General features: G+C 43.1%; 1 protein-coding gene across 1 annotated transcript; it reads right to left on the bottom strand.

Annotated features, from left to right (window-relative positions):
• Nucleotides 1–3130: 3130 nt before the first annotated feature.
• On the bottom strand, nt 3131–19145 carry LOC110723932. The gene is made up of 7 exons (XM_021903345.1): nt 18727–19145; nt 18151–18315; nt 17437–17685; nt 16342–16548; nt 15853–15930; nt 3846–4022; nt 3131–3456 (listed from the first exon to the last, which is right to left on the bottom strand). The coding sequence occupies exons 1-7, from the start codon at nt 18748–18750 to the stop codon at nt 3412–3414; spliced, it is 945 nt and encodes a 314-aa protein (XP_021759037.1). The 5' UTR covers nt 18751–19145; the 3' UTR covers nt 3131–3411.
• Nucleotides 19146–19573: the final 428 nt, after the last annotated feature.

Consider the following 19573-nt stretch of genomic DNA (forward strand, 5'->3'; position numbering starts at 1 on the left):
AAAAGATTACAACAACATTACATTATTTCAAAGCCACTACTAATAACACCATATACATAACAATAACAATTTTGACCATCAAATGAACAAAGTCAGCAAATTCATTTGTTTTGTGCATGGACTCATTGAAATCTCTCCTCAAAAGTTTAACACAAGTAGCTTCAGGTGTATTAGCAACCCTACCTGCCGTGTCAGTAACAATCTTCTCCTCTTTAACCCGCATGAAGAATTCACACAACCTGCATTTGTAGTAGGGTCTTCCTGGGTTTGAAACAGAGCTTGAGAATCTAATATCAACATATTTTGAAGGGGTCACAGTTGCAATTAACTAATTTGATTCACAAACCCTACCATTCCTATTGCTAGAAGACCCCATGATAGAAGAAGCCATTCACAAGCCAAAATAAATAAAATAAAGAGAAAGTGAAGAGGGAAATTCGAGAAGAAAGAGAAGAGTAAACTGCAAAAGAGGGGGGAAAACTATATATACACTTGGAGTGGGTGGGTGGGTGGGTGGGTTAGTTTATAAAAAAAGAGGGAAAGCAAGGGAGAAAAAAAGGAGGGAGTTTTTTAAGTTAAAAAACAAAAAAAAAAAAGCCAAAATTAACGTTTGTTTAACGTTATGTTTACTGTAGATGAGTGTGTGAAACCTTGGGTGTACCGCTGATAAACAATAGTTAAGTAGGTGTACCATTGATAAACGCTCGAACCTTGGGTGTACCATTGATAATTTCCCTAAAAATATTAATGAAATCTTTATCATGAAGGCAGATGCACCATACTCCGTGCATCCGGTTTTCCTTAAAAAAGGCGGAATGAACATATAGTTGTTAAGTATAGAACATATAGTTGTTTTGTAAAGAACATATAGTTATTTTATAAAGAACATCACATATGGTTGTTTTGTAATGAACATATAGTTTTGTAAATAACATATAACTATTTTGATAAAAAAAAAATCAAGCTTTATGTTCTTTGTATATATTTAAAGAACATCCTAATATTAATAAAGAGCATGATAATATAATGTAATGAATATTATTTTTATTCAACAAAAAAAAAAAAAACATAATAGTATTTTTAAAGAACATCTAGCTTTTCAATCTTTAAATGAATTATTTGTTCCATAATTGAAGAGTTTTGGTAATTCTTTCCCAATCTCAATTTAGAAATTTGTATATTTCCTCACATTTAATTTCACTTGTATGTTTGAATTTTTAGAGAGAGAAATAGAAAATTTCTATAGAAAAAGAAATTCTTCTAATAGAAGACGATGGCTGAGCATTTAGATCGAGTTTCGTGGTGTGCTTTTATCATTGTTTTATTAATGGAGTGATTTTAATGAATTGAAGGTGAATATGTGGATTTGTTAATCAAAGATCGAAGGTAATTTTGAATGAAATTTTGTATTTAATTTTCTTTAATTGTGTTACTTTTTAGATGTGAATTAGAATATTTTGTAATCATAAAATTCATTGTTTATTTTCCTTTTTAAAATTTGTTGAATCTGGATATAGATGTTGAATTTGAGAATTATGTGACAAAGGTTAAAGATGATGTTCTTTATAAGATAGTGTTATGTTCATTTCTTTGATTTTAATTTTACAATTTTATAACATGTTCTTTTCACCTTAACTAAATGTTCTTTTCATATAGCTAAATGTTCTTTACATCTCTATATAATGTTCTTTTCGCTTATTTTTTTTTTTGAACGGATGTACCATACACATGGTACATCCGCCTCCACGAATCACTAATTAAAATATTAAAAGTACGTTAAAAATTTTGTATTTCTCGATACATAATTTTAACCATCAATATCTCATTTTTTGACTTTATATGTTGACATCAATAATATTTTATTATAAATAGAAACATGTACGTAATAACCATTATTCAGTTCTTAGTGAGTACATAAAAATTTTCCATACTCGAATTTTCATGAACGTATTACACACGCTTACAAGGAGGGAGCGGAGTACCACAAAGGTTAAGATTTCTCGAAAATGTTGAGGCAGGAATAATTAACGTGTGGGTTGGAATTATCCCACTAAGTTGATTTCTTGAAACATCAAAATTAAATAGCCTTTCCAAATTCAACACCCTCTTTGGAATACTTCCTGTCAACCTATTCTTCGATAGTAAAATATTAGCCAATTGACTAGCATTCCCTAATGCTTCGGGAATTTTTCCGGAAAATCGATTACTCGTCATCTTTAAAATTTCAAGTTAGGGTAGAGAACCTATAGAATCTGGTAGAACACCAGCCAATCTATTGTTACTCCTATCTATCGACGTTAAGGATTTAAGTTAATGTCCTTTATTGTTACTCACATCTATATATAGAAGCTAAGGATTTAGCAAAGGGCTGTGGCAAAGAAGACCACGGACACCAGCAAAGGGCTGTAAAAAAAGACCATGGACACCAGCAAAGGGCCGTGACAAAAGACCATGGACACCAGCAAAGGGCCGTGGTAGCAATTCAAAAGTTTGTTTTTTTTGTGATGTATTTTCCTATATTCCTAACAGATTTAAAATTTCCTAAGGAATATGGTATAACACCGAGCTAGTCCCCATTAATATCATATAACGACAAGCCATGTTGATATCATGGCATTAACGTAAATGATTGGAACTTTTTCTGATATGTGTTTGTAAAGTAGTTGAATGCTGACTAGGACTCCGTAGCTGCAATATTTTATTGCAAAAGTGTAACAGATCTTAAATGGACGACAAATTTGACGTCGCCTCCTTCAGTCTTATGAAATTAAGTCTGGGTAAACTTGGTGAGGAGGAGAGAGAATAACAAACTAGGAGAGAGAAACAAAAATTTTGAGTAGAAGAAACGATGATGGTCAACGGTGGATAATCCGCTACCACCACCACTGTCACACAAAAAATCCACGCATAACTTCTAGCTCCGTCTTGATTATTCAGTCGTTTATTCCGTCGTGATTTCTATACGGCACCACGATTGGTTAATTCGGGGTAAATGTATTGCAACTTTTAGATTTTAAAGCTCTAAATTGTTAGCCGAAATTTCCAGATATGGTGTTTACTCATTATATAGCAAAAAGTATACTCATAAAACAAAATAATACTAGTATAATTTATTAGAGTTTAAGAAAACTTCATAGAAACGGAGTACTAATAATCAACAAAAAGGAAATACATGCATGGGGCTCTACACTTGCCCCTCTCTTGCATAAATAAAAAAAATTAAGAAAAAAAAGGTAATACACATGACAACACAACCGTACATTGAGCTTAAATTAAACTTTTAATAAAAAGTTTTATTGGAAAAAAACACACATAAAAAAATAAATAGGAAATTATTAAAATAAAGGATGACTCTTTTGGTATTGGGACGCATCGTTTTGATCTAGCCGATCGAGCATGAGCATGAGCAGATTATATAATACGTCCATATGGCCCATAGTTGTGTTCCTCAGCGAACTGAAAAATATAGATAAATAGAATGATGTTAGAAATTATAGTAAAATTAAGGGTCTATTCTCATTGACTGAACTCGGCTGAAATGAACTGAACTGAATTGAATTGAGCTGAACTAAACTGAATATTTTATAAGAGAAGGATATTAGGAGCCGAAGTGAACTGAACTGAACTGAGCTGAGCTGAGCTGAACTGAACTGAACTGAACTGAACTAAACTGAACTGAACTGAATTAAACTGAACTGAACTGAACTAAACTAAACTGAACTGAACTAAACTGAATTTCAACGTAAGAGAACATACCCTAAATATTAGAAAATCAATAATTAAACAAACAAGTAATCATAAAATGATGATAGGTAGAATAAGTATATGGATATAAATTAAATTACCTCTTCACCAAATCCAATTGAATTAAGAAACATTCCATAGGATCCATAAAACCTAACAAGAGAACTCTTTGGTGTCACATGATATTCGAATTTCTCAATAGTATTAGCATCGAAATCAGCTTCACTACCATATCCAATTCCCTTTGGACGTGAATCGGTATAGATCTTTATCGTAGCTGTTTCGGATGAAAACAATCGAATCTCGGAAGATCCTTTTATCTTGAGGGAACTTGGTCTCGGTCCGAACGACGCAGGAGCCGAGGGTTTCCTGCACAACAAATACACGTAAACTAGCCTCGGGGGGGACGCCGAGGAAGGCCCCTCCGATGCTTAAGTCAGTATATTAGAGAGAGAAAGCTGTGCAAGAGTTTAGTTGCTTGAGGCTTTATTGTCTTACCAAGGATTGACCAAATTGTTGGCTTTTATACCTTGGCTAATGAAGGAGGCGGATTGGGCCCGGAAGTCAGTTGGGCTGGGCCAAGCTGACTGGGCCGTTGACTGACCTTGACATGGCTTTGAGGATGTTGATTTTTGACTTTAGCATATTTGGAGAGTTGAACCTTAACCTTGGGCTTTTAATTGGATCATTCAGTGACCAGGCCCAATTGGACTAAATTGGACCCAAACAACTTGCCCCCCAGACCCGATTTGGAAGGATGACGGGTCGGGTTTGATTTAACCAGAAAAGGAGGGAAGTGGATGATTTGTTAATCCAAAAATGTGAATTTAAACCGTAATTAACCCATGATTAATGAGATAACAACAGCTAATGTGGATAATTGCGGAAGTTGGATGGGTAGTGGGCGATTTAACTGCAAGGTTGTGTGTTTAACGGTTACTTAGTGGGGTGCTTGAGAGAAATTGAAACGCAGACTCCTTGAATTCCCATTTCTGGAGATATAAATAGAGGCGCGTCTTCTCTCCCCACTCACTCATCAACACAAACCCAGAATTCTCAAGAACGCTCAAGAGCCCGCATCAAAACTTCGCAAATTCCCCGAGCATTAAGCTTAGAAGCTGAGACTTGTCACTACCAATTCGTAAATCGGCGGCTTTTGCTTCAGATCAAGGTAAATTCCTTTGATTTTATTTCATCTTTCTTCGACTTTGCACTCTTTCCCCTTTTTCGACTTTTTCCTTCGAAATTCGTCAATGGTGAGGGGAGTTAGAGGTGGAGCCCGTGCTCCAAGAAGAGCAAGGCTAATCCCCGATCCCAGGGTCAGGATTGGGACCTGGAATGGACGAAGGACAGAGTCTGACCCTGCTGAAGGGGTTAGGGCGACTCCCATTTCTTCGGCTCCTCCTCAGAGGGCTGAGGGGGTGAGAGCTTCAGGACGGGATGATGAAGTTCCCGCTGTCCTTTGGGATATCCTCCCAGGGTTTTCAGAGTGGGAGGATGCCGAAGTAGCTTCGGCCATGATAAAGAACCGTCCCTACTCATGGTGGGTAGAGAACGCCGATCAATATCGATTTGCTGAGCAAATTGAGTTGCACTACGGCATTTTTGAAGCTGATGGATATTGGTGCCGAATGCCCTCAGCATCCGATAGAATCCATCGTCCACCCCCGGGGTATGTGGGGGTGTACACGAGACAGCTTCAGTATGGGCTGAGGTTCCCTTTGGACGTATTCGTTCGAGACTTGCTGATCCATTACAACATTTCCCTGTGCCAGCTGACCCCCACCAGCATCCGAAGGGTAATGACGTACTTATGGGTCTGCAAATTCTTCAGATACGTGCCGAACCTGCACTGCTTCAGAAAGCTCCATCGGCTAGTGCCAAATATTCAGAGTGGGCACGGAAGCCATGGTTCTGGGTGGTATCGGATTGAGTCTCGGCCCCCGTTCCTAACCATGTGGCCGAACGACTCTTCAGACAAGGACTGGAGAGGTCAATGGATTTGGGTTAGGGCGCCCACGGAGCCGAGCCATCCTTATGTTTTCAGCGCTCCCCGGTATCTTGCCGAGCCGGATCCTGATATGGGAAGTTTAGGTCCTCCCGAAGATAGCGGGCCAGACCCGAACCTTAATCAGCAGAACATCTTCGGCAAGCTGCCGAACCGGGGAGGCAGCGGCCGAATGCAGCATATCCCGGAGACTTGGCTCCCCGATACGCACTATGTTTTCCAAGAGAATATGCTGGCGGCTGTCGGCCTCAGCCGAAAGTTTAGGGATGGTAATCTTCTTCGGCTGGGGCCGAGGCCTTTTAATTATCTCTTTTCTTCTTTCATTTTGCTTTCTTGTGATGTGCCGAACTAACTGAATTGACTTCTCCCCTTTTCTTTTTCAGAACGGGACGAGACCAACGTCGGCATTGATTACGCTCGCCTTGGCGTCAACCGAGAACGAGTCGTAACTGATCGGGCTCCCCCTATCACTGAACCAAGGCGCCGAGAAGTTCACCTAGACTCTTCCCACTTCCAAATTGAGGCTGTTGCTCTGTATCAGAGGCAGAAGCCTTGGTGGGAGAAGAGGGATCCCTTGTTTCAGCTGCTGGAAGAAGAAGCTGAAGCTGCCCGCACAGCCGAAGAGGTTGCACGGGTACTTGAGGCTTGTGAAGGAGGAGAAGGGTCCTCCAGAGCTGCTGAAGCCGAAGCTGCAGCTAGAGCAGCTGAAGAAGACGAGGCTTTGCTGAAGACCTCGGTGAGTTTTTAGACAACTTTTTTCTTTTTTTTTTTTTTTACTCACACTCTTCTTCCCCCCTGTCTGTTACAGTCTGAAGAGAGTAACAGACACAGAGAAGGCAAAGCTCCTGTTCGTCCCGAAGATCAAATACAAGAGTCTTCAGATTCAGATATGGACGAGCAGCCCCTTCTGAAAAGGCGCCGAAGGATGGCCATCATCGGCCCTCATGATTTTCAGCAGAGGCCGATGACCATCGGCGTCGCAATAAGGGAACCTGAGGAAGGCAATGGATCGCCGAGGGTTCCCCAGCCAACACCCCAATCTCCTCAAAAGACCCCTCCACCACCTCCTGAGATGGAGGTGGATCAGAGAACTCCCGGACCTAAGGGAGGGGTCCAAGAAGAAATCAAGGAGAGTGCTGCTGAGCACGAAAATAAAGATGCCGTGATGTCAAGTGCTGAAGGCTTCACGGCAGATATCGCAAGAGAGGTTGAGGCTTTCGTCCTCACCCCTGAAGAAGAGGAGGTCATAGTACTTGACTCCTCTGAGAAGGACGATGCTGAGACAACCAAAGCTAATCAAGCTCCATCGTCGTCCTTCCCTTCTTTCCAGACTCTGCATTCTGGAGAAATGGGTTTCTCGGCCCCCCGAATTCCAATCCCAGATCACATCTGGGACCTCATATGGGGTCAAAACCGAGAAGGAGCTGAAGCCTACTTCGGCAGTTTTGCTGGCATGTCCGAAGTAGACAGGGCAAGGATCTGGTCGCTGAAGGCCACTGCTGGGATGGGCGAATCCAGTAGATCAGTTCCTGACCCAGCCAGGTCTAACCAACTGCTGATGATGCAGGTAATTTTCCTTCATTTCCTCCGAAATTCAGCTCTATTTATTTTTATTATTTTTTTTTTTACTTATTTTTTGTCTTCCTGTTTTCAGTTCGTGCACAATCAGACTCTCACTGTTGAGCTGATTGATACCCTACAAGATAGGGTAGACGCTGCTGTGCACGAAAGGAAGGTGGCTGAAGAGGAAGTTAAGCTTGCTAAGCTGAAGCAAGCAGCAGCTGAAGAGAAGCAGCAGGAGGTTGAGGAGTACGGTAAAAAAGCTGCCGAAGCTCTGAAAACCTTCTGCGATGCTATGGAGATGGAGGTTTTTCCCCCACTGATGGAAGGGGAAAAATTCCTCCAGGAGCATATGGGAGTGGACGTCTCCAAGTTCAAGGCTGCTATTGAGAGCCGAATTCAAGGAACTGCTGCACAAGCTGAAGTGCAGCAGCGTCTAGAGGCTCTTGAAGCCAGCCGAATGGCTGCTGAAGAGTTGCTCTTGGCCAAAGACGTCCAACTCTCAGAGGCTGCTGCTGCTGCTGAAGCTCAAAGAGCTAAATTCCAAGAGGCTGAGGATCAACTGCTGATCCAGAAAGTTGAAGTGGCCCAAGCTCAGACAAAGGCTTTCCAAATTCAGCAAGAGCTGAATGAGCTGAAGGGTTCCTCCTCCAAAGTCGCTGATGAGCTGAAGAAATCCAAGGAAGACTTGGAGGAGACCCAGAAGAAGCTGGCTGATGCTGAGGCTTCACTCAAGGTCCGTGTCTATACCCAAGAGGAATATGAGATGGGTTTCAGAAACGGATTTCGAGTCTGCCGAAGAGTCTGCCTTCATGCTGAGCCGAAGCTGGACTGGTCTAAATGTGCTGAGTGGGTCCAGAATCCCGAAGACCCTCACATGAAGTATGCAACTCCAGCTGAAGCTGAAATTCTTAAGGCTGAGGAAGCCGAAGAGGAAGCTGAAAGACTGGAGTTGGAAGCTGAGCAGAGGGAAAGGGAGGCTCGGCAAAATGCAAAGCCCGCCTCTTCTGCTGCTGGGGCTGAGGCCACCATGGGACTCAACGCTGATCAGTCTGATCCCCCGGCTGAAGCATAGGAACTCGGGCAGTCGTCTTCAGAATCTTGCGGTTCATCATGTGCTTAACTTTAGACTCGCCGCTTTCTGAGTTTTTTGCCTTGTTTTTTGCTTCAGCTTGCCTTGTCGTACAGCAGTTTTACTTTTTGCTTATGTACGTATTTCGGCAGCTGTTATTTTCCGCTTGTGGGCGGCTGCCGACTATTTTTGTAATTCAACATTTTTATTTCAAAGAAGTTCACTTTCTCAGCTTTCTTGTGTATTTTTTCCTTCGCTCTACCAGTCTTCGCACTTTACTGCTTTCTTTGAATGATCTTTCAAATATTTGCTAAGTGCAGAACTTCGGCTAGCGAGAATCATTTCTGCTGAGACTTCTTTTTGCCGTTTGTACTCGGATGTTTTCAACTTGTGAAAAAACTGACATAAGTATCAAACTTCGGCTGAGCTGAAGGGTATTAGATCAGTTGTGCCATTTCTCTATTTCCCTCTGCCCCCCAGAAATCTGAAGATGAGGTCTTCTGAATTCTGGAATGGCTGATAATTTTTCTCGGCTAAGCCGAGGATCTTTGAACACTTTGCTTTATTTTCTACATCTGTTTTTAAAGTACTGATTTCCCACCTGAGAGTTTTCACTCTAGAGATGGTACTCTTGTGACACTTTCTTCAATTCATCCAAGGGAACAACTATCCGAAACACCATGCCGGGGCAGCAGTTTATCTGAAGTACGAGGCATCATCATGCAATACTTCAGAGTTGCAACTACCACCCGGAACTGATTCATCCGAAGTACAAGGCATCACTATGCAATACTTCGGGGCTTTATCAGTTCCTATTTTTTAGGCTATGTTTCGGATAAGTCTATGGCCTTTTTGCCCAAAGGAACAGATTCTCCGAAGTACAAGGCATCACTATGCAATACTTCGGGCTTGTATCCTTTTTTGGCAGGTTTTACGGCTTGCCGAGGTACAAGGCATCATTATGCAATACCCCGGACAGCGCCGAATGAAACCTTGAATTTTTGAAAAACCGTAGAAAGCATAAAGACTTAAAGAATACACGCAATCTGAATGAATACTGGCTCGATGGCCTTTTTACAAACAAAATCAGTGTACTTACATGGATTGTACTATCCGAAGGATTTACACATAGTATTTTTTGAGCACATCGGCATTCCAATGGTTTTTCAGCTCGGTGCCATCCATTTGTTTGAGTCTGAAGGTACCGGGCTGAAGCTCTTGATAAATTTCATAAGGTCCCTCCCAAGATGCTGAGAGTTTGCCATGAATGCGACTTTTTTGAACAGCTGCAGCATTCCTCAAAACTAAATCCCCAACTCTGAGAGGTCGTTGATAGACTCTTCGGTTGTAGGACTTGCTCATTCTGAGCTTGTGTGCAGCCATCCTTTCTCGGGCTAGATCTCTAATCTCGTCAAGGAAGTCGAGGGACTCTTTCATGAGCTGCTCATTTTCCTCGGCTGAGAAGAGATTCACTCGTAGGCTTTCTGAGCCCACTTCCACTGGAAGCACTGCTTCGGATCCATACACCAGCTGAAAAGGTGAATGCCCCGTTGCCTCCTTCTCGGTTGTCCGGAGTGACCAGAGGGTTCCCGGAAGTTCCTCTACCCACTTGGACTTTTGATCCTCTACTCTTTTTCTGAGAGCGTTAAGGATCTGTTTATTTGCGGCTTCGGCTTGGCCATTACTCTGAGGGTGGCAAACCGCGGAGTAAGCCAATTTTATCCCGAACTGATCAGTGTATCGGCGCAAGGGCAGGTTGTCAAACTGTCTGCCGTGGTCGAACACAAAAACTTTTGGGATGCCGAACCGAGTTATTATGTTCTGCCAGATGAACTGTCTGACAGTTTGCTCAGATATGCTTGAAGCAGCTTCCGCTTCAATCCATTTGCTGAAATAGTCGATTCCGACTATCAGCCACTTTCTTTTGTATGGGGCCTCGGGAAAGGGTCCCAGAATATCCAACCCCCATTGTGCAAATGGAAGAGGATTAAGAATTGGCTGGAGATCTAGGCATGGCCGATGGATTACCGGTGCAAATTTTTGGCATTTCTCGCATTTTCTGACCATGTTCTTTGCATCCGAGATCATTGTAGGCCAGAAATACCCTGCCCTGAGAGCTTTGTGGGCTAAGGTTCTCCCTCCTATGTGGTTTCCGCAGATGCCGAGGTGAATCTCTCGGAGAATATAGTCGGCATCCGTTGGACCCACGCATTTCAATAATGGAGCGGAGAAGGATTTTCTGAGGAGTTGGCCGCCGAAGACGAGGAATCGTGAACTGATCCGCTTTATCTTGGAGGCCGAATTCCTATCCTCGGGGAGCTCGTCCCTGAGTTTATAAGCCAGGATGTCATCCATCCAGCTCGGCTCGAGTGCAGCGCAGCAGATTGATATTGCTTCGGCTACACTCTTTTCTCGGCGCACCTCCACATAGACAGAACGGCTTAACTCAGTCAGAGTTGAGCTTGCAAGTTTGGAGAGTGCGTCTGCTTGAGCATTTTGACCCCTTGGGATCAGCTCTACTTCGAAAGATCTCAGCTTCGCAATTGTCGATTTGATCCTTGTGAGGTAAGCTGCCATTGAAGGCTCTTTAGCCTCATACTCCCCCCGGATCTGATTGGCGACCAGCTGAGAATCTGTCTTGAGGTAGACATGCTCGGCTTCCAACGATATGCACAGGTCTAAGCCAGCAATGGCTGCTTCATATTCGGCCTCGTTGTTAGAGGCTTTGAATGAAAATTTTAGTGCATACTCGAAGGTTTTGCCTTCGGGAGAGGTGATGACGACCCCTGCCCCCGAACCGTTCACGGTGGAGGACCCATCCGTGAAGACGGTCCAGATTTTCCTCCTTGCATCCAGAGTCTCCTGATAGGAGCACTCGGCCAAGAAGTCTGCCAAGGCTTGCGCCTTGATGGCTGTTCTCGGCTGATAACCGATACTGAACTCGGTGAGCTCGAAAGCCCACTTTGCTAGTCTACCGGATTTTTCAACCTTGCCGAGGACTTTCTCTAACGGCTGATCAGTTAGAACCGCTATTTGATGAGAATCAAAGTAGGGTCGCAACTTCCGAGCAGCCACCACCACTGCATAAGCCACTTTTTCTAACAATGGGTAGCGCGTCTCGGCATCCGTTAGGGTGTGGCTGACGAAATAGATCGGCTGTTGAACTTTTTCTTCTTCCCTTAGCAGCACCGCGCTTACCGTGGCTGGACTGACCGCCACGTATAAGTATAGGATGTCTCCTACGACTGGCCTTGCCAGTGTTGGGAGTTGAGCCAGGTGTTCACGGAGCTGCTGAAAGGCTGACTTTTGTTCGTCTCCCCATTCAATGCCTTTTGAATTTTGGAGCTTCAGCGCCTTGAAGAAAGGGAGCCCTTTGTCTGAGGCTCGTGAGATGAACCTGGACAAGGCAGCCATTCTCCCGGCTAGACGCTGAATATCCCTTTTTGTCTTCGGCTCGGGGAGGTCTAAAGCAGCTTGTACTTTGGCGGGGTTTGCATCAATCCCCCTCTTGCTGACCATGAAGCCGAGGAACTTGCCTGACTTCACGCCGAAGACACATTTCTTCGGATTCAGCTTCATTTTGTATTTTCTGAGGGTGGCGAAGGTTTCGGCTAGGTCCGTGACATGATCTTTTTCTTTTATGCTTTTGACGATTGAGTCGTCAACATAAACCTCCATGTTTCGGCCTTTTTGCTCGGCGAAAACCTGATCAACCAACCTCTGATATGTTGCCCCCGCACTTTTCAATCCGAAGGGCATCATTCTGTAATTGTACAACCCGGAACTTGTTATGAACGCTGTTTTAGCTCGGTCCTCGGGGTGCATGAAGATCTGATGGTATCCCGAGAATGCGTCCATGAAACTGAGCAGAGCATGCCCGCTTGTCGAGTCGACCAGTTGGTCGATCCTCGGCAGCGGATAGGAGTCCTTGGGACATGCCCTATTCAGGTCCGTGAAGTCAACGCACATCCTCCAGTTACCATTTGCCTTCTGAACCATTACAACATTGGCCAGCCACTCCGGATACTGACAGGGTTCAATGAACCCAGCATCTAGGAGCTTATCGACCTCAGCTGCGATGTTCTGGTTCTTTTCGGCGGAGTAGTTCCGCTTTTTCTGCTTAATGGGTCGACTGGAGGGGTCGACATTAAGCCTATGGGAGACGAAGTCCGGATCAATCCCGGGCATTTCTGCGGCTGAGAAGGCGAACACGTCTCCACTGGCCCGTAGGAGTTGGACGAGTGCCGCACGGGTGTTTGGCTCCAGTGACGACCCGATGCTAACACATCTGTTCGGATCTCCTACGGTCAGTTCTATTGACTCGGTCAGGTCATCCGTCTCCATGCTCTTAGAGTTGGATTCCTCGAATTCCGGCCTGCTATCAATATTAGCAGACTTTCCTGACCGCGGCTGGCCATCAGAGTCGTTCGGCTCTGAGGCGGAGTCAGCCTTTTGGCCCCCATCAGATTTCTCGTTGTCTGGGGCTTCATTAGCCGAAACGTCTGAGCCTCTCGGCTTTTTGGCGTTTCGGTCCCGGTGCTTTTCCTCCCCATCGCCACGGTCGCCTCGGCGAGACGTGGATGGCTTGAGGTGATTGCATCGGCGGGCTTCTTTTTGACTGCCCTTTATTTTCTCGGAGCGTCCCTCGTCTGAAACGTATATCATGATTTGATGATACGTGGAGACGACTCCTTGAATGCCGTGAATGAGGGGTCTCCCCATGATCACGTTGTATGCAGATGGAGCATCTACGACCAAAAATTCGGCCATGATATTCCTAGCTGCTCGGCCTTCGCCGATGGTGACAGGAAGTGTAATCTTCCCGTCAGGATACGATGAAGAGCCGTTGAATCCAGACACCGGGTAGGGTGCGGGGTCCAGGTGCTCGGCTCCCATCCTCAGCTGGTCGAACGCTCCTCGGAAGAGGATGTTCGCCCCGCTACCGCCGTCGACGAGGGTCCGCCAGACGTTGCGGTTGGCGATGCCCAGAATGATTACTAGTGGGTCATCGTGGGGGTATACCACCCCCTCACAGTCTTCGGCTGTGAACAGGATGTTCGGCGCCGGTGACTGGGACTGCCGAAGCTCAGCCTGATGAATCTGATGGGTTAGACCCCTCAGTTGGCGTTTGGCTGTGCCTCGCGAGATTCCCCCGGAAATAACTAGGATGTCGAGGGACTCCTTGCCCTGAGGTCCCTTATCCTTCTTCCGAGCGAAGTTGAGGTCCTGCCGAGAATCTTTTTCAGCTTTTTTCTCCTCGCGCCTGTCCGCGAGGTATTGGCTCAGGTACCCCTTGCGGACCAGATCCTCAATCTGGTCCTTCAGCTGGACGCAGTCCTCGGTGCGATGTCCGGGTGAGTCATGGAACTCGCACCACTGGTCCTTTCCCCTCGTCTGATGCCAGGGAGGCAACGGACGAGGTTTTTTGAATCTCCCCTCGTCCTTCGTCGTGCTGAAAATCTTAGCACGGGGAAGGGAGAGTGGAGTGTATGAATCGTACCTTCCCGTGTAGGGAAAGTGTCTTTCCTTCTTCGGCTCGGCAGCAGAGGACGGTTCTGAGGCCTTAGCCTTCCCTTTCCTCTGCGCCGAGACTTCGGGCTGCTGCCCTTTCGGCTTGTCAATTCTCGGACGAGACTGAGACCTGGATCTGTTCCACTCCTCGGCTCGGATGAACCTATCCGATGCTTCCAAGGCTTCCTCCAGGGTCTGCGGGGGATGCATGACCATGAAGTCCAGGAACTTTCCAGCTTGGAGGCCGTTCCGTAGCGCGAACACGGCCAGGCCTTGATCCAGGCTTGTGATTCCGGATGACTCGTTGCTGAAGCGAGTCAGATAGTCGCGGAGGCTCTCGTCCTCCGCCTGCTGCAGACTCATTAGCTCTGCAGTGGTCTTCTCTCGGCGGTTGGCCGTAGAGAATTTGCTCTTGAACTTGTTGGAGAGGTCGTTCCAACCGGTTATGGAGCCTTCCTTGAGCCCTTTGGTGATCCAGGATTGGGCAACACCTTTGAGGGTCGTAGGAAAGTATTTACACCAGGTAGCCTCAGACCTCGGGTTCAGATACATGTGCCCCTCGTAAGAGGCAATGTGATCCTTAGGATCTGAGGTACCATCGTAAGTAATATGTGCCGGGATTTTGACCGTTGGCACATGCTCTTCCAGAATCCACTTCTGGAAGGGCGAGTTCGATGGAACCATGACCGCCTTCCCCTTGTACCCGGCCTCAGGGACCTCGCTCCCTCCTCTCTCAGAGGTGGAAGTGGTTTTCGTCCCCGGCTGAGACAAGGTTGGGTGGGGTCCGGTATCCTCTGGGAAGGTGAGGCGGCTATGCACACTCACCTCCCTCGAACCCAAGCGTTCGTGAACGCTTCGGCGGGCGAATTCCGGGTCCTTGGAGGGCCCCATGGAATTCTGAGCTTCAGAGTGGTCAGAGGGTTGAGGGTTCCTCCTCCTCTCCTTACTGGAGTTTCGGGTGTCCCCTCGCCACCTCTGACCGAGCTGTCTATGTGGTGGAACTTGTCCACCATCATCCTGACCGATCCTCCTTTTCAGGTTTCTCGGCTGGTGATCATCAGGCATCTGGATTGGAGCCCCTTGAGCTTTAAGGAACTCCATGCAGATGGCCACTGCTCTGGCCACTTCCTCGGTGGAGGGTCCGGAGGGAGGAGTCTCCCGCGGATGTGACCTGGATTGCACGCTATGGCGCGGCGGGGAGTTCCTCGCACCTGAGCCACTCGGTCTCGGGGATGGCCCCGGCTGCCGAGTGTGGTGCGAGGTGTTCTCCTCCTGGAGGCTAGGACCTCTTGAGGCTTCCCTTTCCGGAGAAATGGGGGCCTCCGATTCGGAAGAGGCTTGCTCCGGGGAGGGATAAACCGGCTGGCGTTCCCTCACCGTAATCCGGCCTCCTCCCTTCTTAGCCTTCTTGGAACTCTTTCCACTCTTAGTCATGGCGACTGCCGGAGTGTTTGATGACTGACGCGAAATTTAGTAGCGTTCCCCACAGACGGCGCCAAATTGTTTCGGATGAAAACAATCGAATCTCGGAAGATCCTTTTATCTTGAGGGAACTTGGTCTCGGTCCGAACGACGCAGGAGCCGAGGGTTTCCTGCACAACAAATACACGTAAACTAGCCTCGGGGGGGACGCCGAGGAAGGCCCCTCCGATGCTTAAGTCAGTATATTAGAGAGAGAAAGCTGTGCAAGAGTTTAGTTGCTTGAGGCTTTATTGTCTTACCAAGGATTGACCAAATTGTTGGCTTTTATACCTTGGCTAATGAAGGAGGCGGATTGGGCCCGGAAGTCAGTTGGGCTGGGCCAAGCTGACTGGGCCGTTGACTGACCTTGACATGGCTTTGAGGATGTTGATTTTTGACTTTAGCATATTTGGAGAGTTGAACCTTAACCTTGGGCTTTTAATTGGATCATTCAGTGACCAGGCCCAATTGGACTAAATTGGACCCAAACAGTAGCGATTTTGATCCCCTTGTCATGATAATTTCCGAAACTCCCGGTTACTTTTGTTATCTTTTCGTGTTCGTCAAATGTAATCTGTATATGTTAAAAGGTTAGATAGTGTTAAATAATCCTCTAAGGGGCTGGACATCCTATCAAGGTAAATCCTTTAAATATCATGTTAAATTTCGAATTAATATGAAATGGGTCTGGGCAACCCGAACAAGGAGAAGGAGAGTTTGGTCTACAAACAAGGCTTAGGAGCTTCCATACTAAAATCAATTGGCAATAGTAAGAGGTACTCCTCTACCTTAAAAAGTGAAACCATCTCTCTTTTTTCTCTAATGTGGGACATTCATAAGTGGATTGCAATGAGTTTCAACAGATAAGTATGTTTTTAAAACAAAGAAAATAGATATGTTTGATTATACTTGTAAATCGCTAGATATTGGCAATAAGTATTACGTAATAAAATTAGAAAAAATAATACAGATTAATTAAATGTACCGTGTTAAATTTCTCTTCAGGACCATGAAACTCTTGGCTGTAGATTTTTCCACTTATAATATTTTTGACTTCGAACCCAATTCCATCAACAACATATGCATGCCAGATTGTTATGCTGGAAATCATATCACCTTCTTTAAGCTTAATGTACCAGTTTAATTTACTCTCCTTGTCACCATATGGCCCATATTTTGTGATCTTTTTGCCCTGGAATTCAATATATATATATAAATACATCCTATTTTAAGAAAATAATTACAATAATCCATAAAATATATTAACACTAATGTAGCATTCAATACAGTATATAAGGGCTTGTTCACATTTACTGAACTGAACTGAACTGAATAGAGCTGAAATGAATATTTTAGTGGAGAAGGAAATTAGGAACTGAACTGAATTGAACTGATTGTAGTTGAATTGAACTGAACTGAATTGAAATTAAGCTGAAGTGAACAGATCCTACCTTCATGCGCTATTATTTGTGAACTATTCGAGCTTGGTTTGAAGGTTCCACAAGCTAAACACAACAAACTCTACTCAACACCTTTTCTATCTTACTGTTTAATTGTATGCACAATAACATCTCACTTAGATTGATAGTAAAAATAAAAAAAAATAATAAAAAAAAAGTTTTCATATAAAAAACATTGATGAAAATTTAAACAAAAAATGATAATAACATAAACATAATGGATAGAAAAAGATCTAATTTTGAAAGCAACTTAAACTTTATGGTAATGATAAATTGAAACTTAAATTAAGTTCATTAGATGAGATCATAACTCGGCTTGAATTTGAACAAAATTTCTAATAAGACTAGCTAGAGCAACTCAGGTTCGATCTTTAGTTTGCTTGCGAACATGTCACCCCTAAATCTAATTATTGTCCTACATAGCAAGAGGAGGAAGATAATTTCCCAACATATATAAATTAAACTAGATGCTAAGGCTACTCCGATCCATTTATTATCTATTGTTCTTACAATATTAAATTCATTTAATGGTTACAGAGGTGAGAAATTAAGTTGTGCAAGGTCAAAATCGATTCATTTGATGATAACTGGAAAATGTACGTGTGTAATAAGTTTCTTACCGATGCATAAATTCCAATCGAACCTAAAAACGTTTCAGTACATCCGAAAAATCCATCAATAGAACCATCAATTGGAAGTGGAGATGAGAAAGGGGTTACTTCGCTAGGCTCCTTTGAATCACAATATTGTCCATGCCCCTCTGGGAATAAATCGGTATGTATCGTCATTGTTGTGATGCATACCTCCCCTAAGTGATACCCGTATGTTCCGCTTATGTGGGTTAGATTATCGCCATCCAATAACGGAACCTGCATTACATATTTACACGTACATACATATACTTCAATTATATACATGGATTGAATAGATCAATAAGGTTGTTTTGAAATAAGATTTACTAAACAAGATGTAATTGGCTATTTCCTTCGGTTTTTTTTTTTTATTGGACCTACTTTATTTGACTTTTACATATACTATTCTCATCTCATCCTTTGATTGTGGTTTTGTGTTATTTATAAGGAAAAACATATTCCTTTAGTATCATGTTAGAAGCGTATCAATCAACACGTACTATCATAATGTCAAATTTTATAATTTTTATTTTATTGAGAACTATAGTTAATAATGATTATATTTATTTAGTTAATAATTAACAAAGCAGTTGCAGTGACACCAATGTAAATGTAATCGAATAATATAAACTTACTTTAAAGACAAAAAAAAACAATCTTGTTCTAAGCTGTAACAGTAACTCAAAATTACATGTTTAATACCTCGGAAGTAGTACTAGTATGTGACTTGGCGCCGGTGCCTTCATACCAGTTAGTTTTAATTACTTTCCCATCCTTAGTTATTTCGAACCCAATTCCTTCAACAACGAAGTCATGAATAACCAAAATTTTCGTGATCTTTTCACCTTTTTCAAGCTTAAAGGACCACTGCAAAATAGACAGCAACAAAATAATTGAATAATAATAAATAAAAAAAAATTAAAAAAAAAGAAGCTAAAAGCAGTTGCAAATAGAAACTCATCCTATTCCCTCGATTTTTAAAGAGATTGTTATATACACCTGGGTGTACGGTACACCCATTAGCATTTTGTTCTCATTTTGATGATTATTTTTTATTTAATCATCAAATGATGAAGAATGAAAATTGAGGGGTGTGTGCCGTGTGGTACACCCGAGTGTATATAAAATATTCTACAATTTTTGCAGTTTTTTAATAAAGCTTTTCTAGTCTATGACTAAATAACCGTCAAAATAAGAAATTTTGTAAAAATGGTGGGAATTCTTTGTAATCAAACTTTAAAAATTAAATTTAGACACTAGCTAGAATATCGCACGTACTGGTACCACCGATGATTTTGCCATTTTGCGGTTTAAGTTTGAAATGGAGGATGATTGTTATGTTGCAATGAAAATAGGAAGATGATCGAGACATATATATAGTCGTTTAATTAGATCGAACACTGAATATTTTCGGAGCATGGTGGGAGTAATATATCATTAATGTTAACACATAAATGATCTATACAATATACTCGTAATTAACAAAGAAATCTTCATTGATTCATTCAATTAGTCTTTGAAATACAAATTGAAAATATAGCGACTTTGTATCAACTACGGAGTATATCATTAAGAATTCTTAATTTTTAATTTTTTATTTTTTTAAAAAATTGCATGATAATGAATACTATCTCAACCATTATTATTGACATTAAGTTTAATCAAGACATTATATTTTAATACGGTAATCGATCTTATGTAATCACTTAATTGTATATGGTATTTATAATCTTTTATAAACCAACTTGCATTGTGTTGGTCAACTCAACTATTGTTTCTTTCTACATGATCGATCGATGATGAAAAAGAAAAGTCAATGGAATGAATTCAAGCCATCAATAAATAATACCAGGAGCTAGAGTTCAGATGATTTAAAAGCTCAATTTCAAAGTTTATGATAAATTAAACTGATGCGATTGGAAGAGCGAATATATGGTGTTTCTTTGTTTCTAAGATTAGATAACTTGTACAATGGAGTGAATGAACCGACGGCAAAAAAAAGTGTCGCTAGTATAATCTAACGATGGTTTGGCCGATTGTACCCTTGAAAACCTCTGACGGTTTAGTATGGCAACAGTGGTAAACCGTCATAAAACACGAATTTTTTTGTAATAAAAAGAAAAGA

Source organism: Chenopodium quinoa, unplaced genomic scaffold, assembly GCF_001683475.1.
Source record: "Chenopodium quinoa cultivar QQ74 unplaced genomic scaffold, ASM168347v1, whole genome shotgun sequence".
In the NCBI taxonomy this organism is placed as follows: Eukaryota; Viridiplantae; Streptophyta; class Magnoliopsida; order Caryophyllales; family Amaranthaceae; genus Chenopodium; species Chenopodium quinoa.

Bases quoted from the DNA above. Each gene is read 5' to 3' on its own strand.
- LOC110723932 (XM_021903345.1), bottom strand. From the start codon at position 18,750: ATGGCAAAATCATCGGTGGTACCA. The intron at 17,686-18,150 runs GTATTAAACATG...TATGTAATGCAG, and splicing joins ATACTAGTACTACTTCCGAG to GTTCCGTTATTGGATGGCGA. The intron at 4,023-15,852 runs GCTACTGTTTGG...TCATCCGAAACA, and splicing joins ATGACAAGGGGATCAAAATC to GCTACGATAAAGATCTATAC.